The sequence below is a fragment of the Globicephala melas genome, chromosome 2, assembly GCF_963455315.2.
Source record: "Globicephala melas chromosome 2, mGloMel1.2, whole genome shotgun sequence".
Taxonomy (NCBI): domain Eukaryota; kingdom Metazoa; phylum Chordata; class Mammalia; order Artiodactyla; family Delphinidae; genus Globicephala; species Globicephala melas.
In genome coordinates, this window is record NC_083315.2 from 37,362,654 (window position 1) to 37,390,465 (window position 27,812).

A 27,812-nucleotide genomic window follows, 5' to 3' on the forward strand; every position below is an offset into this window, starting at 1 on the left:
TTATTCTGTCAGCGATATCATCTTCCTTCAAGGCATGAAATCTCGGATGTGTACTTTGCTTTCTATTTCCAAGTGGTCGCAAAATGGTATTGGTTCTTCTTTCAGGGTCCGCTTCAGTCCCACCTCTGCCTTTCCTTCTCTTTTCCTTTCCCCTTTCCTTTCCTTTTCCTTCCTGGGTAACTAATATATCAGCTCTAGGTAACTACAGCAGCTATATCCAGTATTTCTCCCAACCTTTTTCACTCAGTCTAATCTTCCATAGAAAACATTTCTCCCATTTTCCCTTCAGTCTACATTCTTCCTTCTGACCTCAAAGGATCTCTGGATTGTGGATCCTCTTGTCCCTCAGGCTGTCTCTGCTTTGGAACGGAGACCCCTCAGGCCAATCAGACAGTCTTCCTCTGTTTTTCATACATACCTTGTCAATTCCCACTTCTTTGCCTTTGCCTATGCCTTGTCTCCACCCTGAAATACCCTCATCTTCTCCCTAACAAGCTTTCAAGATTTCAGCACCCAGCTCAAGTTTTACATTTGATGAAGTCTTCTCTGAACTCCAGTATTGTAGGTCTCCAAGTTATTTGTCTTCTTACTCTTGCTTTAAAGTTTTTATTCCTAATTGTTTCCAATAGGTTTTAAACTCTTGGAATAGTGTCAATATGTAATAGTTTGTTAGTTATCTGAACAGTACAGGGCACTCAAATATAGTTGGTAGGTTAATTGTTGCAGTTGATTGGTTGTCCAAATTTTGTATGGTTTTTAAATTTTTTTAATTTTCAAAGCACTTTTCAGATATAATGTCTGATTAACACAGCTAGAGGCCTTTTTTTTTTTTTTTTTTTTTTGCCGTATGCGGGCCTCTCACAGTTGTGGCCTCTCCCGTTGTGGAGCGCAGGCTCAGCGGCCATGGCTCACGGGCCCAGCCACTCCGCGGCATGTGGGATCTTCCTGGACCGGAGCACGAACCCGTGTCCCCTGCATCGGCAGGCAGGCGGACTCTCAACCACTGCGCCACCAGGGAAGCCCTAGAGGCCTATTTTTAAAAACTAGATTCTAATTAGACCTCAACTTTCAAGGTTATGAGCTGTGTACACCCACTAGTTTCAGGGCATACATCAGTCTATCACTTAGCTTTGCCTTTGCTCCCTTGGGAGATAACATCTGGGTGGACTCAGGAGGAGCCCTGTGTTCCTTGAGTGGGATTCTGCCTGAAGTGGCTTCATGGGTTCTGGCTCTACTAGATTCTAACTTTGTGACTTAGGCATCCCTCCTAAAGACCTCCTTGTGCCTCAGTTTCTTCAGTTGTAAAACAGGGATGATACCATATTTAATTGATTCTTAGACTCCCTTTTTTGGTAATATTTATAACTTTACATATCAAATCCAGATTTGTCTTACAGTCAATGGCATTTCACAGTTTAATTAGCATTTCAACATTTTCCTTTTTAGTGATACATAAAATAATGGTGTGATTTATAATCAAAGAGTCTTGGCATCTACCATTCACGGTTATTTTTTTATTTTTTATTTTTTTTGCAGTATGCGGGCCTCTCACCGCTGTGGCCCCTCCCACTGCGGAGCACAGGCTCTGGACGCGCAGGCTCAGCGGCCTTGGCTCACGGGCCCAGCCGCTCCGCGGCATGCATTCGCGGTTATTTTGAGGATTGGAGTTAATGGGTAACTGCTTAGCTCAATAAATGATGATTTTTGTCTTTATTTTTACTTTTTTCCTACAGTTCTCTCTGCCTTCAATATTACCCCCTTAACTTCACCCTTTACACACCTGCCTAATGACATATTAAAAGTGTGTTTTTGACTAACTCCCTCATTTGAATTTTTCAGTGGCTCTGTATCCCCCCATAGCAGTGATTCTTCTTCTTCTTTTTTTTTTTTTTTCTTTTTTGCGGTACGCGGGCCTCTCACTGTTGTGGCCTCTCCCGTTGCGGAGCACAGGCTCCGGACGCGCAGGCTCAGCGGCCATGGCTCACGGGCCCAGCTGCTCCGCGGCATGTGGGATCTTCCCGGACCGGGGCACGAACCCGTGTCCCCTGCATCGGCAGGCGGACTCTCAACCACTGCGCCACCAGGGAAGCCCTATTTCCTGCATCATTTTATTTTATCTTTAAATAGGTATGTCAGGTAAGAACTCTTGTTCTCCCCATTTTACAGATGGAGAAACTGAGCTTTAGAGCTAGGATGCCTCAGTTTCTCCAAAGTCTCACAACTAGTAAGTGGCAGAGACAGAATTCAGACCCTGGACTCTGATTTCAGAGCCTGCACTCTCCACACAGCTATACTCCCTTAGTGTCCTCTCCTGCTTTAGCATCCTCAATGTGGTAAGAATGTATTAAGCTCATGTTTTGTTAACAGATAACCAGCCAGAGAGAGGATAAAATTCAAGAGAACAAAGCCTGGACCATTTTCTTTACAAAGTGTTGTGCTTAGCATTTGGGACCAATATTGCAAACAGGCAGGAAATGAGGGAGGATGAAACAGTAGACAAAAAAGAAAGTCCTGCTAGAACATTTTTAAAAAATTACTTCACAGAGAACTCTGACTCATTATAGGAATTTTTTTTTTTAAGGAAGGAGTAAAATGCAATGAGTATACTTGGCTACAGTCAACAATACATACTCAAGAGCACAAAACAGGACTTCCCTGGTGGCGCAGTGGTTAAGAATCTGCCTGCCAATGCAGGGGACACGGGTTTGAGCCCTGGTCTTGGAGGATCCCACATGCCACGGAGCATGTCCATGCACCACAACTACTGAGCCTGTGCTCTAGAGCCCGTGAGCCACAACTGCTGAGCCCGTGTGCCACAACTACTGAATCCTGTGCGCCTAGAGCCCATGCTCCACAACAAGAGAAGCCACCACAATGAGAAGCCCGCACACCACAACGAAGAGTAGCCCCCGCTCGCCGCAACTAGAGAAAGCCCACACGCAGCAACAAAGACCCAATGCAGCCAAAAATAAATAAATAAATAAATTTATTTTTTAAAAGAGCACAAAACATAAAACCAGCAAGTGAGTAATCCTTTTTAAAGAAGAAGAATTATTCGGAGAGCATAAAGAATAGTTTTTTGTTTTGTTTTGTTTGGAGACTTTACCATGATTTTTTTCTTTTTTCTTTTTTAATTTTATTTATTTTTTGGCTACATTGGGTCTTCGTTGCTGTGCACGGGCTTTCTCTAGTTGTAGCAAGTGGGGGCTACTCTTCATTGCGGTGCGTGGGCTTCTCATTGCAGAGGCTTCTCTTGTTGCAGAGCATGGGCCCTAGGCACGTGGGCTTCAGTAGTTGCAGCGTGTGGGCTCAGTAGTTGCAGCGTGCAAGCTCTAGGGCACACGGGCTTCAGTAGTTGTGGTGTGCAGGCTCAGTAGTTGAGGTGTGTGGGCTCTAGGGCTCAGGCTCAGTAGTTGTGGCGCATGGCCTTGGTTGCTCCACGGCATGTGGGATCTGCCTGGACCAGGGATAAAACCCATGTCCCCTGCATTGTCAAGCAGATTCTTAACCACTGCACCACCAGGGAATTCCCTGAAGAATAGTTAATGAGTTACTGAGTGATTTGCCATTTCCCTTGCCTGGATAGCTTCTCTTCCATTTACTGGTTAGTTTAAGGCCCAGCCTTGTCTAAAATTCCACAGCATTTTGTACTTGGGTCACAGTCTTCCTTTTATTATAGTTAATTCCATGCATGTTTTATCTTCCCTCCTTGACTAAGCCCTTTGAGGCCAGGGTCCAAATCTTATCTTCATTTCTTCCTTCCGGCTTTAACATTCTGTGATGTTAAGCATATTTAAAGACAGATATTGATGGGACTTTGCTGGTAGTCCAGTGGTTATGATTCAGCACTTCCAGTGCAGGGGTCACGGGTTCTGTCCCTGGTCAGGGAGCTAAAATCCACATGCCGTGCTGCGCGGCCAAGGAAATATTAAAAAAAATAAAAATAAAATAAAAATAGACATTGTTACAGATCACATTCTTTTAGTGAAAATGAGTGAATACTTGAACGTAATACATTATCTTGTTTGTGGGGGTACAGTGGGCTCACATATACATACTTAGTATATACAGATTCATCTCTAACCATTTGGCAAGAAGAAAGAGAATTAAATTCTAAATACAGAATGATTCTGTCCACAATTCTACTCCCTTAGTCTGTGCCTGGAATGAGTGTGAGAGGGAAGATTTGAATCCTCTCTTCTTTGCCTCTCCTCTCATGTGCCTGTCATGTGCCTCCCATGAGCATCTTACTGTGTTTAGAGTGATTTTAATCCTTAAAGATACAATACAGATTTTCAATCTGTGTGGTCCCTAAACAACAAGCCAGCCACTTTATCTAGTACTTAACTGAGGACAAAAAAAAGTAATCAAGAGGAAAGACTAGCCAGGTTGGACTGCATTGGTGATTTAAGGGATTTTGGCTATGCATAGTTTCCATCTTACTTGGTGACTTTAGAACTTAAACCTTATATAAGATGAGATTCCACTATTTTCTCATTTTTTCATTGTGTGATCATGTGAGTGAAAGAGAAAGACAGAAAATCAAGGGCTAGGGATTGGGTCTTATGGAATTTCATGACAAGACGTCTGGAGAAAACTGTGGAAAACGTCTAGTCTAAAAACCAAGGAAGGTCATGAAAGTGGTTCAGGAGACACTAATAGCAAGGAAAAGAGAAAAACAGAACTTTACAAAGCAGATTGCTTTCTTTGCCTGCTCTCTTTACTTTAGCAGAGCATACCAGGTTTCTGGAAGGCATTTTTATGCCCTCTTCCCCTTTTCATTTCTTTCTAAAATGGGTAATATGGGAACTAGAGACTTACTTTGGAAAAAATGACTCTCAGATGATTTTCTCTTCCCCTATCAGTACTGAGTCCACTTGGAGCATCCTCCTATCCTTTGGCCTATTAATAGCCACCACACCCTCTAGCATAGACAAAGAGATGATGCATACCCCATCCCACCAAGAATCTCTTCCCTCCTTACTCTCTGGAGGCCTTTCCTCGGAACAGATGAAACCAACCAAGCTTTTTGACTTGGGGTAGAAAAAGTTATTAGCACTTAGATTTTATATAGTAGACTAGATATTTTATTAGTGATTAACAGTTCTTTTTTAAAACTTGAATGTTGCAATATTGGCATCCTCCTGTTCCAGTACAAGCACTGTGACCATGCTCTTTTGTATTTGATGAGCATTTTATTGTCTTCTCTGTGGTAATAGTTGTTTTTTTTTTTTTTTTTGCGGTATGTGGGCCTCTCACTGCTGTGGCCTCTCCCGCTGCGGAGCGCAGGCTCAGCGGCCATGGCTCACGGGCCCAGCAGCTCCGCGGCATGTGGGATCTTCCCGGACCGGGGCACGAACCTGTGTCCCCTGCATCGGCAGGCGGACTCTCAACCACTGCGCCACCAGGGAAGCCCCGTAATAGTTGTTTTAAGAAAGATATGAGGGACTTCCCTGGTGGCGCAGTGGTTAAGAATCTGCCTGCCAATGCAGGGGACACGGGTTCGAGCCCCGGTCCGGGAAGATCCCACATGCTACGGAGCAATGAAGCCCATGTGCCACAACTACTGAGCCTGCACTCTAGAGCCACGAGCCGCAACTACTGAGCCCGTGTGCCACAACTGCTGAAGCCCGCGTGCCTAGAGTCTGCTCTGCAACAAGAGAAGCCACCACAATGAGAAGCCCGCACACTGCAACCAAGAGTAGCCCCCACTCGCCACAACTAGAAAAAAAAAAAAAAAAAGCCCGTGCATAGCAATGAAGACCCAACGCAGCCAAATAAAAATAAAAAATAAAAATAATAAAAATAAAAAAAGATATGAGAGTATGGATACGAAGTGGGGATGTGAGCCCTTGTCTTGTGTGATACAGCAGGCTTTCATCCTCCAATGCAGAATACCTGGAGAGGGATTGATCTAGTTTAGAGATTTCTGTGGATATGATTGAGCTTGGAGTGTGGTGAGTGTTGACATGTCACTATCCTTTCTGCCCGTGGAGTTCCGCTAGATGGGTTCCTGCCATCCCAATATAGAACTGCATTTTACTATAGAAACAGTATTATTCATGGTACTTAGTTGTAGATGCAGGGGTGCTTTATGGTATCACATTCTAGGTAACATGGATTTGAGTCAGCTTTTGTGTCCTGCTTGCATGAGAACCTTATTTATTATAAATATAGAAAAATACACTGTAACTTTAATATTTAAAAATAAACTTTTGGAACATAGCCAGCAATGTCTGGAGACTGTATTTTTACTGGAGGAAAAAGAGTGATGTTTGTTATCTTCAGGCTCCAGGTCAGTTTGCTTTTAGTGATTGCTGGAGGACAGAGGGAATGAAAAGTGCCCAGTGAACTGAGAAGCTATCTTGAGACTGAAAGACAAGACAGGCAGCTCTATATAATCGATGGATCAGTTTATTATAGGGTAATTCACTCACAGGGTGGGATCAGGCAGTGATCTGGAAGCATTTGCAGCTACACTCCACACTGCCGAGGGGCCCTTGGGACAGTTTCATAGTTAACCTAGTGTAGGGGGGTATGTGCTTGGAAATGGGACATGCATTCCTAAGTCAAGATTTATGAATGGGTTACTAGTCTCATGGGTAACCAGGTATATGTCAGCAAAGGTCTTCATCGTTGTTTGGGAACTAACAGAGCATAGAGGCCACCTGGTCAGAATGATTATTAAACAATATCTATTACATACCAATCCCCTGACAACAGAGAAGTGATTACTGCACAGTACAGTCCCGGGTAGGATCAGCAGAAGGACAGGAGGAACTGTATGTGCCCAAGATGGCATCAGTTATGCTAACAGCCATAGACAGTGATGGCTTCTGTTGACCTGGGATTGGATTCAGAACTTTTTTATCTTCAGTGAGAAACATAACCAAGGATGAACTTTTGAAGATCCTGGAATCCTCTATTCTTGGACAGGTTTGTTGAAACTGACTTGTCTCCACCCCCTGTAGTTCCAGAGCTGTGTCCCTAAGGAGCACCTCTGTCCTTGAAGTGACACTTTTATTTTCCCTTTTAGACTGTATCAATCCTGACACGAAACGAGCAAGCTCATTTTAACCCACTTTTATCTGTGGAGGTTAACTCTTGTGTCCCAGGCAGTTAGAGTGTTCTTCTCAGTGCCAGAATGGGAAGCCAGGCCAACTCAAAAGGCCTGTGTCTCCTCAAAATCAGAACTTGTGAACCAGATGAGCCTCTTTCATCCATGCAGCCAGATTTATGAAGTACCGCTGTTACGAAGCACAGTGCTTGGCACTGGAGACCCAGAGAAGAATATGACATAGATTTTGCCTTCAAGGAAAATCATGGTGGAGGAGAAGAACAGACAAGTGAAAAATATGACAGTGCACTGAATTGAGTGCCTCAGGAGAGTTGCATACTAGGCACAGCAGTATCACTGAGAAGAGGGTGATTATCTTAGCCTAGAGAGGTCCTTAGTCTTTCTTGAATTTACTCGGCCCAAGTCTTAAGTATTCATCACCTCAAATCTTGGAAGAATGGTTTTGCAGTCTCTGATTTTTACAGAACTGCTTAACAGGATCAGCATGAAGAATGGTAGAAGGTAGTGAGGGTTAGTATTAGCAATTCTCAGCAGAGTCATCAGCATTACAAGCCCTTGTTCAATTAGAGAAGTGCTTTCTTTCCATCAGGAAGTCCCAGCAGGTTAAACAGTCATTTAACTCTCTCCTTCGATGCTTCCCAGTGTTATTTTCACCTTTCTGTGCATTTTCACAGTGGAACTGCTTACCAAGCCTTTGTTGGCACAGAACCTCTGATTCAAGCTCTTCAGAACAGGAGAGTCACACCTTCCAGGAGTCCCAAAGCTGTACCTAAGCTCTGTTGAATGCTCAACATGCACCAGATTTATTCTTATTTCATCTGTTAGTAAACTGGGTCACAGGAACACTTCCTGAGGGAGCCCAGGGTACAAACTTATAGGTCTCTATCCTGATCAGGACATTTCATATTGCCTCTAGGGAATGAGATGGGGAAGGTCTCAAACAGTTAGCTTATACTGACAAAAAAGAATACAGGGGCCACATTGGATGCCCAGTGGATCCAGTTATAGAAGCAAGTACCTTCAACAGAGGGAGGATGATGTGACAGCTTCCTGGAAAAGAAAAATGAAGGAGACAGATGTCCAGATGTGTGGGGAGGAGAGAATAGAGTCTCGATAGCAGGTTAGATTGCCTTCAGAGGAATAGACATCTTGACTGGTAATCATTCCTACTTTTTGACTGTTTTGAGGGTTGTTGTTTTTCTCTTTAATTAATTTACTTTTTAAATTTTGGCTGCGCCAGGTCTTAGTTGCGGCATGTGGGATCTTTCTTGTGGCATGCGGACTTCTTAGTTGTGGCATGCATGTGGGATCTAATTCCCCGATCAGGGATCGAATCCAGGCCCCCTGCATTGGGAGTGCAGAGTTTTACCCACTGGACCACCAGGGAAGTCCCTTTAAGGGGTTTTAAGAGACAGAATTATAAATACCAACTTTCACTCATTAAAGTGTGGCCATAAATTTATGTATCTTGATCTTGTAAAACACAGTTTCCAACCAGCATTTTACCTGTTAACATTTCAGATTCATCACCCAAAGTATTTCCTCTGTTGCCTTCCCCTCACATCAAGATAACCTATTTGTTTATTAGGGTTATCTTAATCTTTTTATTCAGATTAAACTCTTCCCTGTTGTGATTACTCTTGGGTCAAATTACCAGGGGATTTGCCAGGAACTAAGAAATCAGTAGCACTTTTGTTTAAACACTTCTGAATGAATTTTGCTAGAGAGCTATGAATTACTATTACTTCATAATTGATATTTGTTCAGTGCACACTGCGTTAAGCTGGGTTTAGGGCTCTTGAGGACCTTTACCTCTTTGCTATCTTCTATTCTTGTGGTTTTTATTGCTACCTACATGACTCAGGTTTCAGATTTCTTTTTCCCCCATATCAGTTGGTTTGTTGGTTTGATCCTTTAACCCTCAGTGTTCTCTGAGGTACTTACCTACATTTCTGCTAGCATCCTTAAGATCAGTCCATCAGTCAGCTCCTGTCATTTAACAGAACCATTCTTTGTGATCTCTTTTTTCTAGGTTGTTTTTTTTTTTCAGTACGCGGGCCTGTCACTGTTGTGGTCTCTCCCGTTGCGGAGCACAGGCTCCGGACGCGCAGGCTCAGCGGCCATGGCTCACGGGCCCAGCCGCTCCGCAGCATGTGGGATCCTCGGGCACGAGCCCGTGTCCTCTGCATCGGCAGGCAGACTCTCAACCACTGCGCCACCAGGGAAGCCCTTTTTTCTAGTTTTTTAAGTACATGAGTTTGGTATTGATTCTTGGCTGCCTTCTCCCCACACTCATGCTTGGCAACCTCCAGCTTTCTCAAGGCCCCTCTATCTCCACTCAAAGAAATGTCACCCATCTTACATGGTCCACTTCATAGTCAGTGGAAGGAAGTCTTCACTGACTTGTCAGGTTAACATGGGCAGCTGGTGAGCTAATCCCTAGTTGCTCATCCTTTGCTCATTTACACTGCACGAGTCACTGTGCTTACCAAAGGTCAGTTGTGATTGTTTCAGACCTGTTGATGCTAGTTATATTGGTATTGTAAATAAGTAACTTAATTAATAATATACAACTAAACCATGAGTGAGGAAAGAGACTTGTTCTATGAAAACTTAACTTGCTTTGGAAAGGCAAAGTAACTTGCATTGGAAAGGCAAGTTACTTAAAAAAGGAAATGAAGTTGAATTAGGTTTGGACAGGATAACTGTAGGAGACTAGAGGTGGAGGACTCTTAAAATCTAGAAAAATTCTGTGCTTCCTGTTTCACAGGAGTCTGAGTTCTCCCGCTCCTTTAGAGAAACTGGAAATTGTGGATGATACATTATGAGTGAATTTTATACAAGAAAAAAGGCATAGATCTCTCGCTAGCAGAAAAGATCTTTTGGGCTCTACATCAAAAATTTGATGGCTCTCAAGGTAGTGTTTGTAGCAGATGATTATGGGCTTGGACATTGGGGAAAAAGTCACAATAAAAGTCAAAATAACTTATCTTTATTACATGAGTTGTCGGTTTTAAATGCTATCCATTGAGGGTAAGGAAAACAGTGTTATTATTCTGCCTCCCTCTTTTTTTCCCCCGTCTTCCTAATTTTTGGCTAGCTGTAGCTTTCTACATTGTCAAAACATATAGCATGGGCATTCTGTTGTCACTCTAATCCCATTTGTCTTAGTCCTACCATTAAGGGGATTCAGTGCTAACTGCCAGTCTTTCTGCCACGATTTTTCCAGTCACCTCTTGGTTAGCAGAAGTGTTTTCTTCTGTAGATTCTTCAAAAAAGACTCATGGGAACAATATTTCCTATTCTGTTACTCTTGATTGACAGTCACCTAGGTGTAAAATTCTTGGGTTACCCTTTGTCTCCTTGGGAAGTTTTGTAAGTATTGCTCCTTTTTCTGCTAGCATTGAATTTTACCGTTGAAATTTTCAAGATTTTGTCCCTCTTTTAAGTGATTTGATCTTTTTGCCTGGTTGCAGAAATTGAGAAATCTTACCTTCAAAGTCTGTCTTGGCACTGACTGTTCTGGGTCAGTTTTTCCCTGCGATACAATGTGCCCTTTCAAGAACATCTTGAATTATATTTTTACATCATCTTTATGAACTGAGTCTTTACATATTTGTTCTGTTTCTATGTTACAGTTTTCTTTTATGCATATGTTATATCTCCTTTGCTGTCTTCTGTAACTCATTTTCTCCTTATTCCTTTTAATTCTTTTTTCATTTCATTTTAGTTGCTTTTTAAAAATTTCTCCCCTTTTTGTTCCTCCCTATATTTTCAGCAGTCTCTCCTGCCTTTTCTTCCTTCCAGTTTCATCTTCTTTTCTGTATGTTTTTTCCCTTCCACTTATGTCTTCTCTTCTTCTTGTCTCCCTGCCTCTCCCATAAACTCTTGCACTTCTGCTTTGAGCTCTTGCTTCATAGTTTTTTTTTTTTCAGTTTTGTAAAGTATTTTATTACATTTTATCTGCTGTATCACAGCATTTTTCTGGTGTGTAGTCTTAGTCTTCCCTTTGGGTTTCCTATTTTTTTCTTGTTTCATCTTTATATAGATCCTGTGCAGATTTCATTTTTATAACTCATCTTTAAATAGGTGAGTTTTTCAGGAACCAGCTATTTGCAGGATGCTTGTTTAGGGGAGGTCCCAAGTCTGTGTTCCAGGCTGGCTGCAGTTGTTCTCATGATTTCAGGTTCCGGGTGAGTTCCTTTACCCTTTATTTCTACCTAGCCAAGAGAGGTGGGTGTCTGCAATTTTTCCACCATGCAAAGGCTATCTTCTCCGCTGCCACAGAGACTGGCTCTGTGAGGCAAATAGAGCTTGTTTGGGTGGTTTCTCATTTAGCCCCAACTCCAGGTCCAAGGAAGTTCCTGTCTTCCAAAAACAAGGAATCTGTTTGGTCCCAGAGGGTGTGTTCTTTACCTACAAAAAGTATATTTTTGCAGATCTTCCTGAGCTCTCCAGCTCCCGTGTCCTCTCTCAGTAGCATCCTTTCTTCTTCTCAAAAGGAAAAGAGCCCTTGCTTGAGCTCCCTGATTTTGACAGCTTTTACACCTATTGGTGCCTGGGATTGTGGTTATCTCCTTTTTTTTTTAATGTATTTATTTATTTTTTAATTTTTGGCTGTGTTGGGTCTTTGTTGCTGTGCGCAAGCTTTCTCTAGTTGCGGCGAGCGGGGGCTACTCTTCGTTGTAGTGTGCGGACTTCTCATTGTCGTGGCTTCTCTTGTTGCAGAGCACAGGTTCTAGGCGCATGGGCTTCAGCAGTTGTGGCACGCGGGCTCTAGAGCGCAGGCTAAGTAGTTGTGGCACATGGGCTTAGTTGCTCCTCGGCATGTGGGATCTTCCCGGACCAGAGCTCGAACCCGTGTCCCCTGCATTGGCAGGCGGATTCTTAACCACTGTGCCACCAGGGAAGCCCTGTGGTTATCTTCTAATTTTGTTGAAAATGGAGTTTGCATTTTTATTTATTTCTCCTTTTTTGCACTTGAAACACATTTTGAATAGCATTTAAAAATTATGACTTCATGATGCAGTGTTCAAATCAAAAGTCTTAACTGACATTATCTATTAACCAACTGCTGGTCCCCATGATATCCTCTGTTAGGCCTTTTACTACACCTTCTCCATAAAGCCTCCACCACCACACTGTCATCCATCTTTTAAGCACCTGAAGCCCACGGAAGATGCTTCACTGAAGATGCTTTTCAGACTTATGAAAAGCCTTTTATTGGGCTTCCCTGGTGGCGCAGTGGTTGAGAGTCCGCCTGCTGATGCAGGGGATGCGGGTTTGTGCCCCGGTCCAGGAAGATCCCACATGCCACGGAATGGCTAGGCCCGTGAGCCATGGCTGCTGAGCCTGCGCATCCAGAGCCTGTGCTCTGCAACAGGAGAGGCCACAACAGTGAGAGGCCCGCGTACAGCAAAAAAAAAAAAAAAACAACCTTTTATTCATTCAACATGCCTACTCCACACTGGGCATTGTTCTAGGCCTTGGGGATAAAGCATGGAAGACTTTCTACTAGACCTTTGACACCCTGTTCAGATGAAGAGGGTGGAAGACTTAGTTTGGGATTTTGAGGAGGGAGTATGGTGGAAAGGGTAGGACATGAGCTCTGGAGTCAGACAGACCTAGATTCAGTGATCAGTTCTGCTACTAAATATGTGACATTGGGATAGTTTATTGACTTTTCCATGTATCGTTTTACCTCAGATGGATGTTATAAAATTAAAATAAGTTACGTATAAAGTGCTCAGCACATAGTAGATGCTCAACAAGTACTACTTCCCCCATGAAAAAGAGGTTCATTAAACAAAGGGAATAAATACTAGGAGTACTGGTATAGAGACCTATTTTTTAAAATTGTGGTAACATTTACATAACATAAAGTTTACTGTCTTCATTTTTAAATGTACTGTTCAGTAGTGTTAAATGTGTTCACATTTTTGTGCAGCCCATCTCCAGAGCTCTTCATCTTGCAAAACTGAAACTCTATACCCATTAAACAACACTCTCCGTTCCCTCCTCCCCTCAGTCCCTGGCAACCACCGTTCTACTTTCTGCCTCTATGATTTTGACTACTAGGTACCTTATATAAATGGAATTATACTATATTTGTCCTTTTATGTCTGGCTTATTTCACTTAGCATAATATCCTCAAGGTTCATCCATGTTGTAGCATGTTTCAGAATTTTCTGAATAATATTCCATCGCATGTATATTCCACATTTTGTTTATCTGTTCATCCATTGATGGACACTTGGGTTGCTTCCTACTTTTGGCTATTGTGAATAATGCTGCTATGAAGATAGGTATAAAAATATCTCTTTGAATCCTTCTTTTCAATTCTTTTGGGTATAAACCCAGAAGTAATATGGTAATTCTATTTTTAATTTTTTAAGGAAACAATACTATTTTTGGAAGCCTATTTCTTGATGGGGAAGTATAAACAGTGTAGTCCCCCAGGGCATAATTTTAAGACCAGTCTTGTTTAACATTTTGTAAATTATCTGTATATGAGAGTTTCACTATTAAATTGCCATTGCATATAGATAATGAAATAGTTCATATTGTGTAAAATTTTAAAACACCTCATGTGAGTGTATATGTAGACATAAAAGTGGTTAATAAGGCTTAATTAATGTAAGCAAACATATTTTATTTGTATTTGAATGTATGCTTTATTACACTCCCTCCTCGAGGTCAGAAGAAATACCCTAGTTACATCTGTTAGTGTATTTCCCTCACTTACTATGGGCAAAATATGGAGAACTGATGTGTCAGAAACTTCATGTGTCAAAAATACACGTGCACAAACTTGCAGAGATGTCTTTTTTCTTGACTGTCCATAGCCTGTGGAGTATATTGGCCCTCAAATCCTCCATAGTTTAGTCTGGACTTTACGCCAATAGGGTCTCAGCTGAAGACAGTTTTTTCCCCCAGAGATATTTGATCATGTGTGGAGACGTTTTTGTTGTCACAGGTGAAGGAGTGCTACTGGAATCTAGTGCGCAGAGCCAGGGATACTGCTAAACATGCTGCGATGCACGGGACAGCTCCCCACAATAGAAAATCCTCCAGCCCCAGATGGCAATAGTGCCCAAGTTGAGAGACCTTGCCTTAGACCCAAACTACCTTCTCAGCATCATCCTCAGCCTCTCTTTTGCATAAACCTGACCTTCTAGCCAGACCCAGGTGCTCCTCAGACCATACACCAGCTGAATTGCTTCCTCCAGTGCCTTTCACCTGAAATCCTCCTCCCTGCTTCTCTGATGGCGGACCCAGCTTCAGTTCTCTCACTGTCTCGGTGAAACTGGCTCTCGTCTCTCTAGCCACTGCTCTCTTCCTTCTCTGACCTCCTGTAGGACTATCCCACTAATCTGGCAATTGGTTAACAATACAAAGTGGTACTTGCTCTCTTTCCAACTTAATTGAAAGTGCTTTGAAGGCCATGTCGATAGGACTTGATTTGAAATATGAAGTACCACCCCTTACATACCCCAGTGGGCACCTTGACCCACCTGGGGCTTCCCATGGCAGCTTTCCTGCCACTGTGGGATAGAGTGGTTTAGTCAGCGCAATAGTCGGCTGTCACAGCAGTCTGAGACTCAGCTTTGTTGGGAGAAGTACTAGCTAGATGGAAGGCCCACGTGTGAGCCTCATGACCAAAAAAGTATTCACCCTGAACATGGTTTCTTATCTAAAGCTGGAAGATATGGGATGAGGACGGGTGCCAAGAAACGGGCCTGTTTTGCCTCCAGCAGAGCACAGACTGGAGGATCTTATGAAGCCTGGGGGATAACATATTTCACATGGAAATGTGCGTGGACAGGAATTGTTCTGTCATAGCTGGACTGACTTAATGCCAGTCGGTGTTTATGATGATAACACTAGTAATGAAAGGCATCATTATTTTTTTAGAACCCAATGTGTGCGAGGCACCGGGTAGGTGCTTCACACAGGTTGTCTCCTTCAGCCCTCACCACAATCCTGGAAGGAAGCTGAAGCACTGAAAGGATGATTTGCCCAAGGTCACCCAGCTAATAACAAAGAGCAGAGCTGAAATTTAAACACAGTCTAACTTCAAATGAAGCCTGTGCTCTCAGCCACCACCTTGTGTGTAGCCAGGCCCTTCTGCACTGCTTTTGAAAGAGATTTGTGTCTTGATATGCCGGGATGTGGGGGGGAATCCCCTGTGGTCTCTGAGACATTTGTTGTGAATCAGGTGCCAGTGTCAAGTATGACCACCCTGCTGCTACAAGAAAGCCCACAAGGTTTCCTTTGGGTCCACACTGTCACTCCCACAAAGGGCTCTAACCCTTCTTATTTTTGTTTCCCCTTCAGGTGCACTACATTCTTCAGGAGGTGGTGATGGGTGGGATGGTGTTGGAAACAAACATGAATGAAATTGTGGCTCAGATTGAAGCTCAGAACAGGCTGGAGAAATCCGAGGTGAGATGCAGCTGTAATTTTGCCCTGGCTGGTTAGAGAAGACGTGGGCAGAAGGAGGAATGGCTAATGTGTGGGTTTGGGTTGCTGTGGATCCTTAGCAGGGTTTTCTACTCATCCTCTTTCTTCCTTGAGTCTGTCGAAACTCATTGGTTTGAAGGCCAGCCATGAAGATTAAAAAGGTAAGAAAAAGGCTAAAAGTGTGAATGTAAAAGCCAGGTGGCACGGGAAGGCAAACAGCTTCTGGCTTGGGAGATTATGGCCAATGTTTGTGGTTTCTAATTCCTCCTTCAAAGCCACGTGTTCCCTGGAGGGACCCAGAATCCCCTTCTCTGATTCCAGTGTGGTTTCTTAAGTTTGTGTGCCTATGAGTGGTCTCCCAGCAGGCACTTCTCGTGGTTTCAGACCTCAGAGTTGCCAATTTCCTTATTTCCAGTTAGCCTTATAAAAAGCTACAGTAGAGTTTGGGCTGAGTTTGAAAATAGCATACCCCAGGTCCACCCCCACATAGTGCTGAGTTTGATACAAATGCTCACAGTAAATTTCCATCCTTTTCCCCTGAGGTCTCTCCGTCACCTTCATCAGCCTTACCAGGGAGTAGAGGTTACAGGCATACACCTTCACACGTGGCAGAACAAGCAGAACAAATTACCTCTTCAATTATCTGAGTGTCTTAAAGAGCTTCATTGCTTTGTGTAACGGAACTTGATCTTGCGAAACCAGGAATGCTTCCTGTGAGGACTGGCAGTCCTGCTGAAGAAGCTTTTCCAGACCACAGCTATTGTGGCAACTATAGTTCTCTTAGAAATGTAGGCTGGGAAGCTTCCAGGAATAGTAAGTGAGTCAGAGGCAAGGGGTTTGGAAACTAGAAGCAATGGAGACTTGCTGGGCGAGGGTGGAATTGGAGTCAGGATCTTGAAAAGTAGTCAAGAAGGACGAAATGGTTTTGAGAACATCCTCGTCGACTTCTCCCCCTCTCCGCACACCGGGGCCGAGCCTGGAGAGTGAGGGCTGACCGCAGGCACCTTTCCTCTGTTGCTCCCAGACCTTCTGTGTCTGTGGGTACATTCCACCTCCTACGTGTCCTTCTTCCCGTCTTGTGGCCACATGACATTTCCAAAGCCAGCTCTTGTCCATTCCATGGTATTAGTTGGCAAGCGGTTGTCCTAAGCTGTGACATTCCTTTTCCCTTTAAGAATTTCCCTGTGACTGCACTCCTCTGTAAGAGTCTTCAGTCTCTTGAGGAGAGGGTTTTGTTTAATTTTGTTTCATAAACCTGTTGCTGAACATGACTTGGTTAAACTTCCTTGGTTATTTCAACAGGCATCTACTGAACACCTACTGTGTGCCAGGCACTGTTGGCACTGGGGCTATAAAACTGCATAAGACACAACCCACCTTTAGGAGTGCAGATTGGGTCCCTGTACTATAGAACCTACTAACCTAAAGATTGTTTTGTTGGCCACCTTTGAGGCATAAGGAGGGAAAAATCAAAATGTGCATTGCATGTGCTCGGTTTGGACATTTTCTAGCCCTCTTTCACTTGTTTTTATTTAAGCCTTAAGCAGATGACACTGAGGGTTTCTCTCATACCCACCTTCTCGTCTCCCCAGGGTGGCCTTTCAGCAGCGCCCGCCCGGGCCGTGTCCGCTGTGAAAAACATCAACCTGCCGGAGATGCCTCGGAATATCAACATTGGTGATCTCAACATCAAAGTCCCAAACCTGTCCCAGTTTGTCTGAGAGTGGAAGATGGCTGAACTGAGTCCTTGGAACCAGCAAAGCTGAGCCAGTTCTGCAGCAAAGCCCGCTCTGTGCCCTAGAGGAGTCCTGCCTCGGGCCGTGGCCCCTGCTGTCCCGAAGTGGGAAGGAGTCCTATGTCCACTGGCAGCCTGTGTGCTTGCTTCTCACATGTGCGGCCTTGCCTGTCTCTTGTACACACAGCCACTGCAGATGTGAGGGGCCCTGGCTTCCTCAGTAGGGGTCAGGTGCCCAAGCCACTCGCCCCCTTTACCTGCCACGTGCAGCCACTCCCAGGGATTGCAGACTGTAGTGAGAGGCCCCCCTGCTCCCAGAACCCCACCACGAGGATGTTCTCTGACGTGAGTCTTCAACTTTAGCACCACGAGGCTCCCTGAGGTCCTGTAGCATTGACTTTCCTGGTGAGGTGCCATAGCTAGAAAAAGGCTGACCCTCTAGATGTGGGGATGTGGTGAGTGGCAAACAAGGGCAGGATGTTATGAGATCCAGAGTTGCCTACTGACTCTACTAGAGTTGGCACACCCAGAATCCTTTTGTATAGCCACGCTGTCTCATCACCACCTCCTGCAGCATACACTCCCCACTGCCACAGTCCTGGCCCTGCTCTCCCAGGTGTTTATGTGCAGGACACGATCCAAATCATAAGCCTGTTGTTTGCCTGCCCCCCACATTTCTGCCAATAGGGAGGGCACCCCCCACAGCCAGAGGGGTCCCCCTCAAAGGGGAGGGGCCCTGTGTCTGTAGAAAGCAAAGCTGACAACAGGTGGAACATCTAAGAATTATGACTCTTCCAGGTTTAAAATACATTCTCCTTCCGAGTAGCAGACGGGTCAGTTGCTGTGTTATGAATGATGAGTCTTCTTTGTACAGGAAACCTGCTGCTGTCTACACCAGCTTCTGGAGCATGAGAGCCTGAGCTGGGGTCATGTGTTCTGGACCTGGCACAGGGGAAGGCTGGGGACACGGGCATCCTGCTGGCTGAAACCGGTGGCAGTGCAGCATCTTCTCCCCAGTGTGCGAGGGGTCCCTGCCTGTGCTCACTCTGGGCACGCCCTGTTCCCCTCAGATGACAGTCCCCTAGAGCTAGCTGTGGAAACCTGTAAATGTTTACATTCGGTAAGAGCCTTTCTTCCTATGGTTAACTTAAGAGCTGAAGCTGCTCCTTGAAGTAGTGCCTCTTACTCCTGCGCTGCCTTGGGGCCAGGTCTCGGGTATGATGTTGAGCTGCCTTGAGATTAGGGAGCTCGCCGCACCATCATGGTAAAGTCTCCCGGCGTGGGGACTTTCCGTGCCTGCCGGCCAGTGGCTCAAACTGTTTCCTCAGGCCTCCTGATGCTGTCGCAGAGCCCATCTGAGATGGTGCCCGGCAGGACCATGGTCAGGACCACATCTTTTCCCACTTTGAATAATGCTTCCTGTGCTTGGTGCCTTTTGCTCCCTGTAGCCTCTTAACCTCAGTCTTTTGGAACATCTCTGATAACCTCAGAGATGGGCAGTGTTGATCAGAATGTAGGCCCTCTTATGTTGGAAGAGGGAAATGTAGGTTTATATATCTGTCTGATGTTAAAACCTCTGATATTCTTTTAAAGAGTTTAATTTTTATTTTTAACAGACATTTCAGTATATTCACATCCCTCTCACATTTGCTGAAAGTGATATAGGGAACAAAGAAGGAAAACGATATTTATTTTGCACCTCCTGTAAGGTGGCATGAGCGAGATCCTTCCACAATCCTTACAACAGACACTATCATCTCCATTTTGCAAGTCAAGAAAGTAAGACTCAGAGAGGTCAAGTAACCTGCTTTAGGTCACAAGGGCTAAGAATTGAGACTGTCTGTTTGCCTAAATCCACAGTTCATTTTTTTTCACTGCTCAAATGGCTTCTCCCAATATTATTTTCTTTCTTATGGATAAGGAAACCTCAAAAAGTATAGGTAGCTTCTCAGAAACTGTGATTAAAAACTGGCTTGGTAGCCAGTGAGAGCATCAAAGAGTGTGAGCTGGGGGGTCCTCCACATGCCTCCATTGAACTGGTTAGGAAGCAGAAGCTCAAAGTGTTTAGTGTTGTGTCCAGGGTCACAGAGCTAGAACCAAGTCAGTTTTCTTTTTTCTTTTTTTAAACTTTTTATTGGAGTAGAGTTGATTTACAATGTTGTGTTAGTTTCAGGTGTGCAGCAAAGTGAATCAGTTATACGTATACATATCAAGTTGTTTTTCTTGAGTTTGTTTCATGGCTTATCGCATTGCTGCCACATGTTCTGGATTTCCTGGAATAGTCTTTGAATGTTTTGCCTGCCAGAAACCAGTGATTCCCAAAAGCCACTGACCGGTCCTAGAGACTCCAGCAGTGGGCATCGCAACATCATCCCTCATACTGCTTCTAAAAATGACATAAAACTTGAGCCTGGTCTTTTGTTTGGAACACTTGATCCCTTTGGATGAGCCACAGTAATTGTTCATTAACTACTTGAGGTTGCCTGCAAATCCAGGTACCTTTCTTGCTTGTTATCAGCAAAGCCATAAACGTTTTTGAAAAATAAAAGGAAATCCTCATTGGCCTTTTTTTGGAGAGGGATACAAATACTGCTGCTGAGAGATGTTGGTTAATGAAAATAGGGACCAGGTTTGAATTTGGGAGCCCTTGGCCCTGGATGGTTTACAATGAGGATTTCCTGAAGTGGTACAGAATACTGGGTTTTCAGTGTTCACTGCCACTGACAAAAATCTAATATTCCTCCATTCTGCAATTTCTCAGTGCCTGGTGGATGCTAGGCTCAGTTCTGGGCACTGAAGGTTGCGAGCAGTGAGGCCCTGCCTCCTGCAGCTGTCTCTGCTGTGCATCTCTGAGTGCTCAGGTTGCATCTGACTGGCAGCCTGAATTTGTGGAGGCTAGAGTCAGTGACTTTGTGTTTTATGGAATATTTAAAGGACAGTAACCCATTTCCCAACCCCAGCTGACCCCATCATGCTCTGCTGTCTGTGCTCCAAACAGCCTGTCTTCAAGCTGCTAGAACAAAAATACCATAGACTGGGTGGCTTAAATAACAAACATTTCTCACAGTTCTGCAGGCTGGTCAAGATCAAGGTGCCAGCAGATTTGGTGCCTAGTGTGGGCTTACTTCCTGTTTCACAGAGGGCCATATTCTTGCTCTGTCCGGAAATAATGAAGAGAAAGCTCTGGGCTCTTCATCCCCTTATAAGGGTGCCAATCCCACCATGGGGTCTCCACCCCTGTGACCTCATCCAAACCTAATTACCTCTCAAAGGCCCCATCTCCAAATACCATCACATTGGGGATTGGATGTCAACATATGAATTTGGGAGAGGACACAAACATTCAGTCCATGTGTACCCACCTTTCTGCACAGATCATGGCCCTGTGCTTGTCACATTAAGGATTAAGTCAGCCATCTTGAGTGTTCTCAAGTCCCTGTTATTCAGGCCTCTGCCACTTACAGAGCCAGCCTTTCCTCCCCACCACCTCCACCTCCATGGAGCCAACCTAGGGAAGACCTCTCGGGCCCCAGCTTCACCAGGAAAGAAACCAGGGAAGTAAGGCTGAAACCAGGCTGCTGGCCAAGTCGTGTCTGGTGGACCAGTCTTTAGTAGGGGATTAAATCCTTAGTGTGGGCCATGGGTTTCCAAATAGGATACAGCTGTGATCAGTGCCTGACGATAAAGGTCAAGAGAGAGTGTGATGGCCATGACAAGAGCCAGTGAGGTAGGGGAGTCACCTGGGGTGGGGTGGGGGTGTCGGCTCCTAGCAAATATCCTGGTCTTCAGCTTCCCGAGTCTCCTGCCCTACCCATCTCCTTGTGGTCATCGTGAGCCTGGTGTCCACATACCTGTGTGTACACGTGGCCAGTGCCTGCAGGTGGACAAATGGCTGATCTCATGGTTAAGATGTTGCCCACTAGGGAGCACTGGAGGATGCTACATCTGCGATGTCTGGCAGCAGTTGGCAGATAGACAAACAGGCCTCCTATAAGGCAGTAGCTCCATGGAAATGATTAATCTTTTCCAGAAGACTGTCCAAGTTCTTTCCTATTTCAATGAATTAATGTTTTGAAAAGGAAATTCACGTGGTTCAAAATTTAAGGTGACAAAAGGCTGTTCAGCCAGACTCTCACCCTGTTCCCCCAAACCACGGAGCACCCACCCCCATCCCCGGAAGCAACAAGTGTTTCCAATTTAAAAGATTAAGAAACAAAGCCCCTGGATTTTTATTACTGAAACTGAGTGTACTTTCCTCAAAGAGTTCTGTTCCATTTGACCTTGGTTGACAGCCCACTACAATCCTGCCATCCTCTGTAGAGGGAGAGGCCTCCCAGACCACCCCATCCTTGCTCTGCCTCTGCATTTTCCATGGCACTCTGATGTCCTGTGTGTTTGAGTTGTAGTTTTTATCTCCCCCACTAGGACGTACGCCCCTCAAAGGCAGGGATTTGTCTCTCCTGTTCAGTGCTGTGTCCCAGCTGCTATGACCAGTGCCTGGTATGTACTTCTCAATAAATAACTATTGAATGAGTGAATACTTGAGACAAATGGTAACTCATTCTAACAGCAACTTGTAGCTTATGCTCTCCAGGGCCCCGTGCTCAGTCAGCATTTGGGGAAAGAACCTGGATAATGGCATTGGGAACAGCCTATAGAGAGGGACCAGGTGATGGCCTGTGGAGGATGAGGGAGAGGAGAAAGGCAAAGTTGATGACAGTGGAGCCCACATGACCAGAGGACCAGCGAGGGAGAAAGACCAGAGTTTGGATGTGGACATGTGACACTGGCGTTGCCTGAGAGTATCTGGGGCAGATGTCCACCAGCCAGCTGGGAACCTGGGAGTGGGCAGAGAGGAAATGAACGTCCAGCCCAGAGAGATGGTGGTTGAAGCCATGTGGGCGAGCGATGTGGCCAAGAGGACTCAGCCTGTGGGCAGAGAAAGGGAGATGAGAGTCTAGACAGAGGAGCAACTTTAAGTCGATGGAGGACTTTCAGTGGGAAGGGCCCCTGCTGAGAGGCCAAGGGGTGGGACTTAGAAGAGATGACCTTTCTTGGTCTTGCCACTGCCCCTCCACCCCAAGCCCTCTAAGTGAGGCAGCGAAATGAGGGAACTTGGAAGGGGTGGCTCTAGCCTAGTGGTGGGGTGGGTCTCACCCACAAGGTGGTTGTATAAGAGTGTGCGTCACAAGCTAGCTCTGTGACGTACAGAGCCTTCGGAAGGTCAGTGACCACATCCATAAAAGGGTACCAATAACTCCTGCCTTAGGGGGCTGTTTGAGGGTTAACTGAGAATTGATGAAGACCACAAAGGACTCCATAAACACTGGCTGCTGTCATCATTGGGATTTTTGCAGAGGAAATGGGAGCTGAAGTAGATGCAATTAGCTGGGAGAGGTTTGGTGGTGCTGGGAAGGAGAGATGGACGTCTGCGGTGCTCAAGTCCTGGCAGAAGACCTCAAAGGTGGGGCTGCAGAGGGATGATGGGGACAGTGGATACTGGCCTGGCCCCACCAGTGGCCCATATCTATAGGCCGCTGGTGGATAAAGCTGTAGGGGAAGTGGTGGAATCTCTGGACAGTGAAGCTTCCCTTACAGTGAGGAGGTTGAAGACATAGAAGAGCGAGCTTGGGATTGGTAGGACCGGAAGGGTGGGGGACAGAGCCTGGAATTCCCTTCCCCCAGAGTCAGGGGGAAACGGAGAAGTCCCAAAGACATAGTGGGAGGAGTCAGCATTTGGCCAGGACGGGGGTGAGGGCCTCTGGCCAAGCAGGCCTGGCCGAGGGTTGGGTTCCTATAGGGACTCCACGCTTCCTGTGAGAAATGGGATCTTTAGGCTTTCTCAAGAGCAAACCTTACATTTTTTTCCAGCTCTGATATCAGCCTGGCCTGAGAGTGCTTGGGTATAGGGGTGCCCTCCCCTCCCACCTAGGATTGGACCACACTTTCAAGAGGGCAGGTTGGGGGTTATTTTCTGTATTGGTGATGATGAATGCCCTTTACAAACCCATGGGATAAAGGCACAGCTGAAATGACAGAAAGGAGGTACAGGTAAATATTCATTTATTATTTTAAGAGTTCAGCTATTGAACATGTTACAAAAGAGGTTCAGTCAAAAAGCCCAAAGCCCATGTCATCATCAGACTCCTCAGACTCTTCTTTCTTCACTGCCACTGTCTTCTCAGCTGGGGCAGCAGTGGTGGAGGTGGCAGGACCTCCTGCTGGTGCCACCCCAGCTGACAGGCAGGCCCACCAGCCCCTTCCTTGCAGATGAGGCACCCGATGTCGACATTGGCCAGAGCCTTTGCAAACAATCCTGGCCAGAAAAGGTCAGCATTTACAGCAGCTGTTTAATGAGGGCATTGATCCTCCGTGACCATCACCTCATAGTTGTGCAGGATGAGGGCCGAGTAGATGCAGGTGAGCTCCGAGATGGAGGCCATGGTACAAGCGAATGCGAGGCGGGCGTGGTGCTAGTCGCCGGATGAAGTGAGGGCCTCACCCCAGTGCGACCCAAGCTTCCTCAGAGGGACTGAGCACCTTAGCGGCAGCTGAGGAGAGGGAGCCAGGTGAATTTTTCAAAGACTGGGATCCACTGACTCCCCAGGCTCAGGTGATATTCAAAATACTTACCAACAGGCCTGTCTCAGGCACCAACAAGTGGAGGTACCAGATGGGCGCTTGGGGGTGTTACTGGTGGTCCATGATGCTTCTGCCACTAGGCCCTACCTCTCCTGTGGTAACAGAGAGGAGAACCCAGGAGGTTGTCACACCTGCAGCTGCTGCAGTTAGCTCCTCTGCTGGCCTGCGTGGGGCCCTGTTGATGGCAACTGTGGCTTGGTGAGTCAGTGTGCCCCTTCCCGCTGGGGCCCTGAGGTGGGAGGGGCAAGGAGCCTCCTCGTACCCCACCCCTAGACCCTTCCAAGCTGCAAGTGAAACTGGAGGCCAAGAGACACAAGCCCAGGGCACGCCCACCACAGAAGATCACCGTCTTTGCCCTGGGCAGCCTGGCACTGAAGCTTTCCTCCAGCCTCCCAGTTCTGAGTCCTTGGCACTGGGCACCGTTCCCTTGACCCCTCTCCAAGCCTCCCAGTGGCTCCCCAGCTGGCCGCAGGCTACACGAATCTTACTCTGGCTGGCAGGCCTGAGGTCGCTGCATGCCAAAGATGGCAATATGCACAGCCTGGAAGGTAATCCTTTCTTGCTAGGAAAGTGCTTATCTAACTGAGGCAAGCTAGGATTTGAACTGCTAATTGCTAAGCCAGCTTTTCTGGAACTTCTTTTGTGTGTCTGGGAGGTACAGCTGGTCCATGAGGAGGTGGCTCCCATTCAGATGCTGGACTGTGCACTCTGGGGTGTTTTCTGCTGATATTCCTTCTCGTTTTTTGCTGAGTTTCCCAGCCTCTACCTGCCTCTTCTCCACCAACTGGGGCCTACCTGGGCCCTATGAAGTACCAACCAACCCACCAGCTGTTTATTGTGCACGATGATGTTACAAGATTGGAAGGAAATCCCTGGATCCAAGGTCTGTGCCAAACAGGCAAGTGATACAGTGATGCTACCTGGCATCGTGCTGTGCCTGGCACAGGTTGGTGGCCCGCAGTGGGCCATCCTTTCAGGCCTCTCCCTGAGCCGCAGTGCTCAGGGTTACAACCCTTTCCTATCAGGTCACCCACTCCCAGCTCCAGCCCAGACCTGATGAGCTGCTCTTGGCTCCTGTGGCCTCAGAAAGGCCTCAGACTCCAGGCTGTGCCAGGCCCTGGCCCTGGCCAACCCCTCTGCCTGTCTTCAGGTCTTTCTCGCTCGCTCACTTCAGGAGAGTCTCTGCACAAATGTTGCTGTCAGAGGACTTCCCTGCCCTTTCCTGTTTCTCTTGGCACTTATCACCTGACGTCATAGTGTTTGTGATGTCAAATTCTATTCTTTTCACTATTTTTTGCTGCTATTTTGCTGTGCCTAGCACGGTGCCTGACCCACTTTAGCTGTCAGTTAAATAAGTGACTGTTCATGAATGAATGAATGAACACTTCTGCTGTTCCCCTGTCAACATGCATGGAGCTCCACACCTACTCCAGGCTTGAGGGCAGGAAGCTCTGTGGGGTGGGAGTCATGGGGCCTGGCTTCTCAATTCACTGCGTGAGCTTGAGTGAGTCGTTTAGCTGCCTACTTCCAGTTGTAGGAATAGTGTATGAGAACGCACTTATCATAGAGACATAAAGCCCTGAATGGGATATAAACTTGGTTTGAATCCCGGCTCCACCACCTGCTAGCTGTGTGGCCTTGGGCAACATACCTAACCTCTCTGTGCTTCTGTTTCCTCATCTGTGAAATGGGAGTAAAACAGCTTCCTTGAATCAGTCAAGGTTCTTGGTTGCAAACAATAGCACCAACCCAGAAGCTTACTAAAGGGCTATAGGGAAGCTCTCACAGGCTCAACGGAAAGGTGGAAAGCCCAAAACAAAGCTGTCCAGGACACAAGGAAAAATATTCTCTGAAGCATGCCACCAGCACTGCCAACACTGGACCCCAGGGCCACAGACCCTGCTGGCCTTCCCTGAATAGACCGACTCCTAGGCAGTGCCTCTGATTTGTGAAACTCAGATCCAGGGGTCAGGGCAGCAAGTAGAGGAGGTTGGCCCCAGCATCACACAGTGAGGAGCTTGCCAAGCAGGGAACAGACGCCTGTCCACCACATCACATGCAGAGGGTTGTCCTGAGGATTAGAGTTAATCCAGAACCTCGAACACAGCTAGTGGGAAACCTGGTGGAATCTGCTGGATTTAGAACACGCTTATCCTATGACTCAGTGATGTCAAACTAGTGTGCGTGTCTGGAAGACGGGGACAAAAATGTTAACAGCACTCTGTGTAATCACCAAAAACTGGGAACAGCCAGATGCCCATCGAGAATGGAACACATGAATAAATAAGTACCCTGGACTACTACACAGCCACAAGAAAGAGCAAACTACAACTATATGTAACAATGTGGATAAATCTAAAACACAACACCAGGCATAAGAAGCCAGGCAGAAAACCATGTAGGTTGTATGGTTTCATTTATTTGCACTTCAAACACAGGCAAAGTGAATGCATGATTTTAGAAGCTGGGATAGTGGGTGTCCTAGAACGACAAGAGAAGAAGGGGCAGGAGTGGGGCTCCTTGTGCTGAGAAAGCTCACTTTCTTGATCTGGGTGCTGGTTTCACAGTGTGTTCACTTTGTGAACCTTCATTGAGTTCTTCATTTATGATTTTGTATTTTTCTCTAGGCTTGTTATACTTCAATTAAAAAATCACATACGGGGTTTCCCTGGTGGCGCAGTGGTTGAGAGTCCGCCTGCCGATGCAGGGGACACGGGTTCGTGCTCCGGTCCGGGAAGATCCCACATGCCACGGAGCGGCTGGGCCCGTGAGCCATGGCCGCTGAGCCTGCGCGTCCGGAGCCTGTGCTCCGCAACGGGAGAGGCCACAACAGTGAGAGGCCCGCATACCGCAAAAATAATAATAATAATAATAATATGGGTTTAAGAAAAAAAGAAAGAAAGAAAGAATTTGTCTCTGGGAAGCACTGGGGATAGTGCCTATGGTATGAGATGAATAAATGTTAGGTCATTGTTGTTACCATCGTCCTTGTCACTGGTTGGTCTCTCTCCCACCCCACACACCCCATCCTCACACACACTGTCCTCCCAGGCTGGAAGAGACCCCTGTGTTCTCAACCCTCAAATGCATTCAGTAGGCAGAGCTGGTGCTGCAAGCACAGGGGTTCTGAGCTCATTTGTGAGTGGTGGGGAAAACCTCCTGGCTCAGCACAACCCATTCACTCCTCAAGGAATTAGCCACTTCCTGCAGAGGCTGGGAGGCCAGAGGGAGTGAGAACTGGGCAAACAAAGGGCCTGCAAGTAGCTGAGGACAGGAGTGGAGACAGATCAGGGAGGTGATGGGGAGCTGGGGCCTCGGAGGCAGGGAATGTGTTGGAGCCCATCCTGAGGACAGTAGGAAGCCAGGGTAGGAGTAGTCTGTGTGTGCCTGTGTTGGGCATAGGAGAGGTGTATGTGTCCAGTTTGGCTGTGGCTTTAGTGAGGAGAATGGATGAAAAGGGAGCAAAAAACATTCCAGGAGTCCAGTTAGGAAGCCTTTGGTGGTGACCAGGTCAGGGTGAGACCATGGAGGTGGAGAGAATTGGAGGATTCATGGGGCATTCTAGGATTAGAACTGATAGGACTTGGGGATCGTCATCCAGCGTAGAGAGAAGCATGGGGATGGGCGAGGCAGGCGATGACCAGGGGCTTGAGTAGCCCCACAGATGATAGGTCTTGCTCTATCTGGCACCATGGAGGAGCTGGATTTGGGGTGAGTGTAAGTTAGATTTGGGGAGCAGAGTCAGAAGAGACTGAGACGCAGTGGGCAATGCCTGTGGAGGGTGGGCTTGTGGGAGGGAAGGGAAGCTGTGTGCATAGAGAACCCCTGGCTTACAGGGACACTGCCCAGTTTAGGCAGCCAGCTCAGAGGAGAGGCCCAGATTAGGAGAGTGTG

The 27,812-nt window shown here is 46.3% G+C and overlaps 1 protein-coding gene and 1 pseudogene across 1 annotated transcript in view; one reads left to right on the plus strand and one right to left on the minus strand.

Moving 5' to 3' along the window:
* AP3S2 (adaptor related protein complex 3 subunit sigma 2) overlaps positions 1-18,101 on the plus strand; it is a 58,014-nt gene extending 39,913 nt beyond the window's left edge. Inside the window, exons 5-6 of the mRNA XM_030878632.2 lie at positions 15,416-15,523; positions 17,134-18,101. Of these exons, the coding sequence (XP_030734492.1) occupies positions 15,416-15,523; positions 17,134-17,262 (237 nt within the window). The 3' untranslated portion in view covers positions 17,263-18,101. The remainder of the gene's footprint in view (positions 1-15,415; positions 15,524-17,133) is intronic.
* A 5,283-nt stretch (positions 18,102-23,384) lies between these two features.
* Positions 23,385-23,731, minus strand: LOC115864673 (large ribosomal subunit protein P1 pseudogene; annotated as a pseudogene).
* Between the last annotated feature and the right edge of the window lie 4,081 nt (positions 23,732-27,812).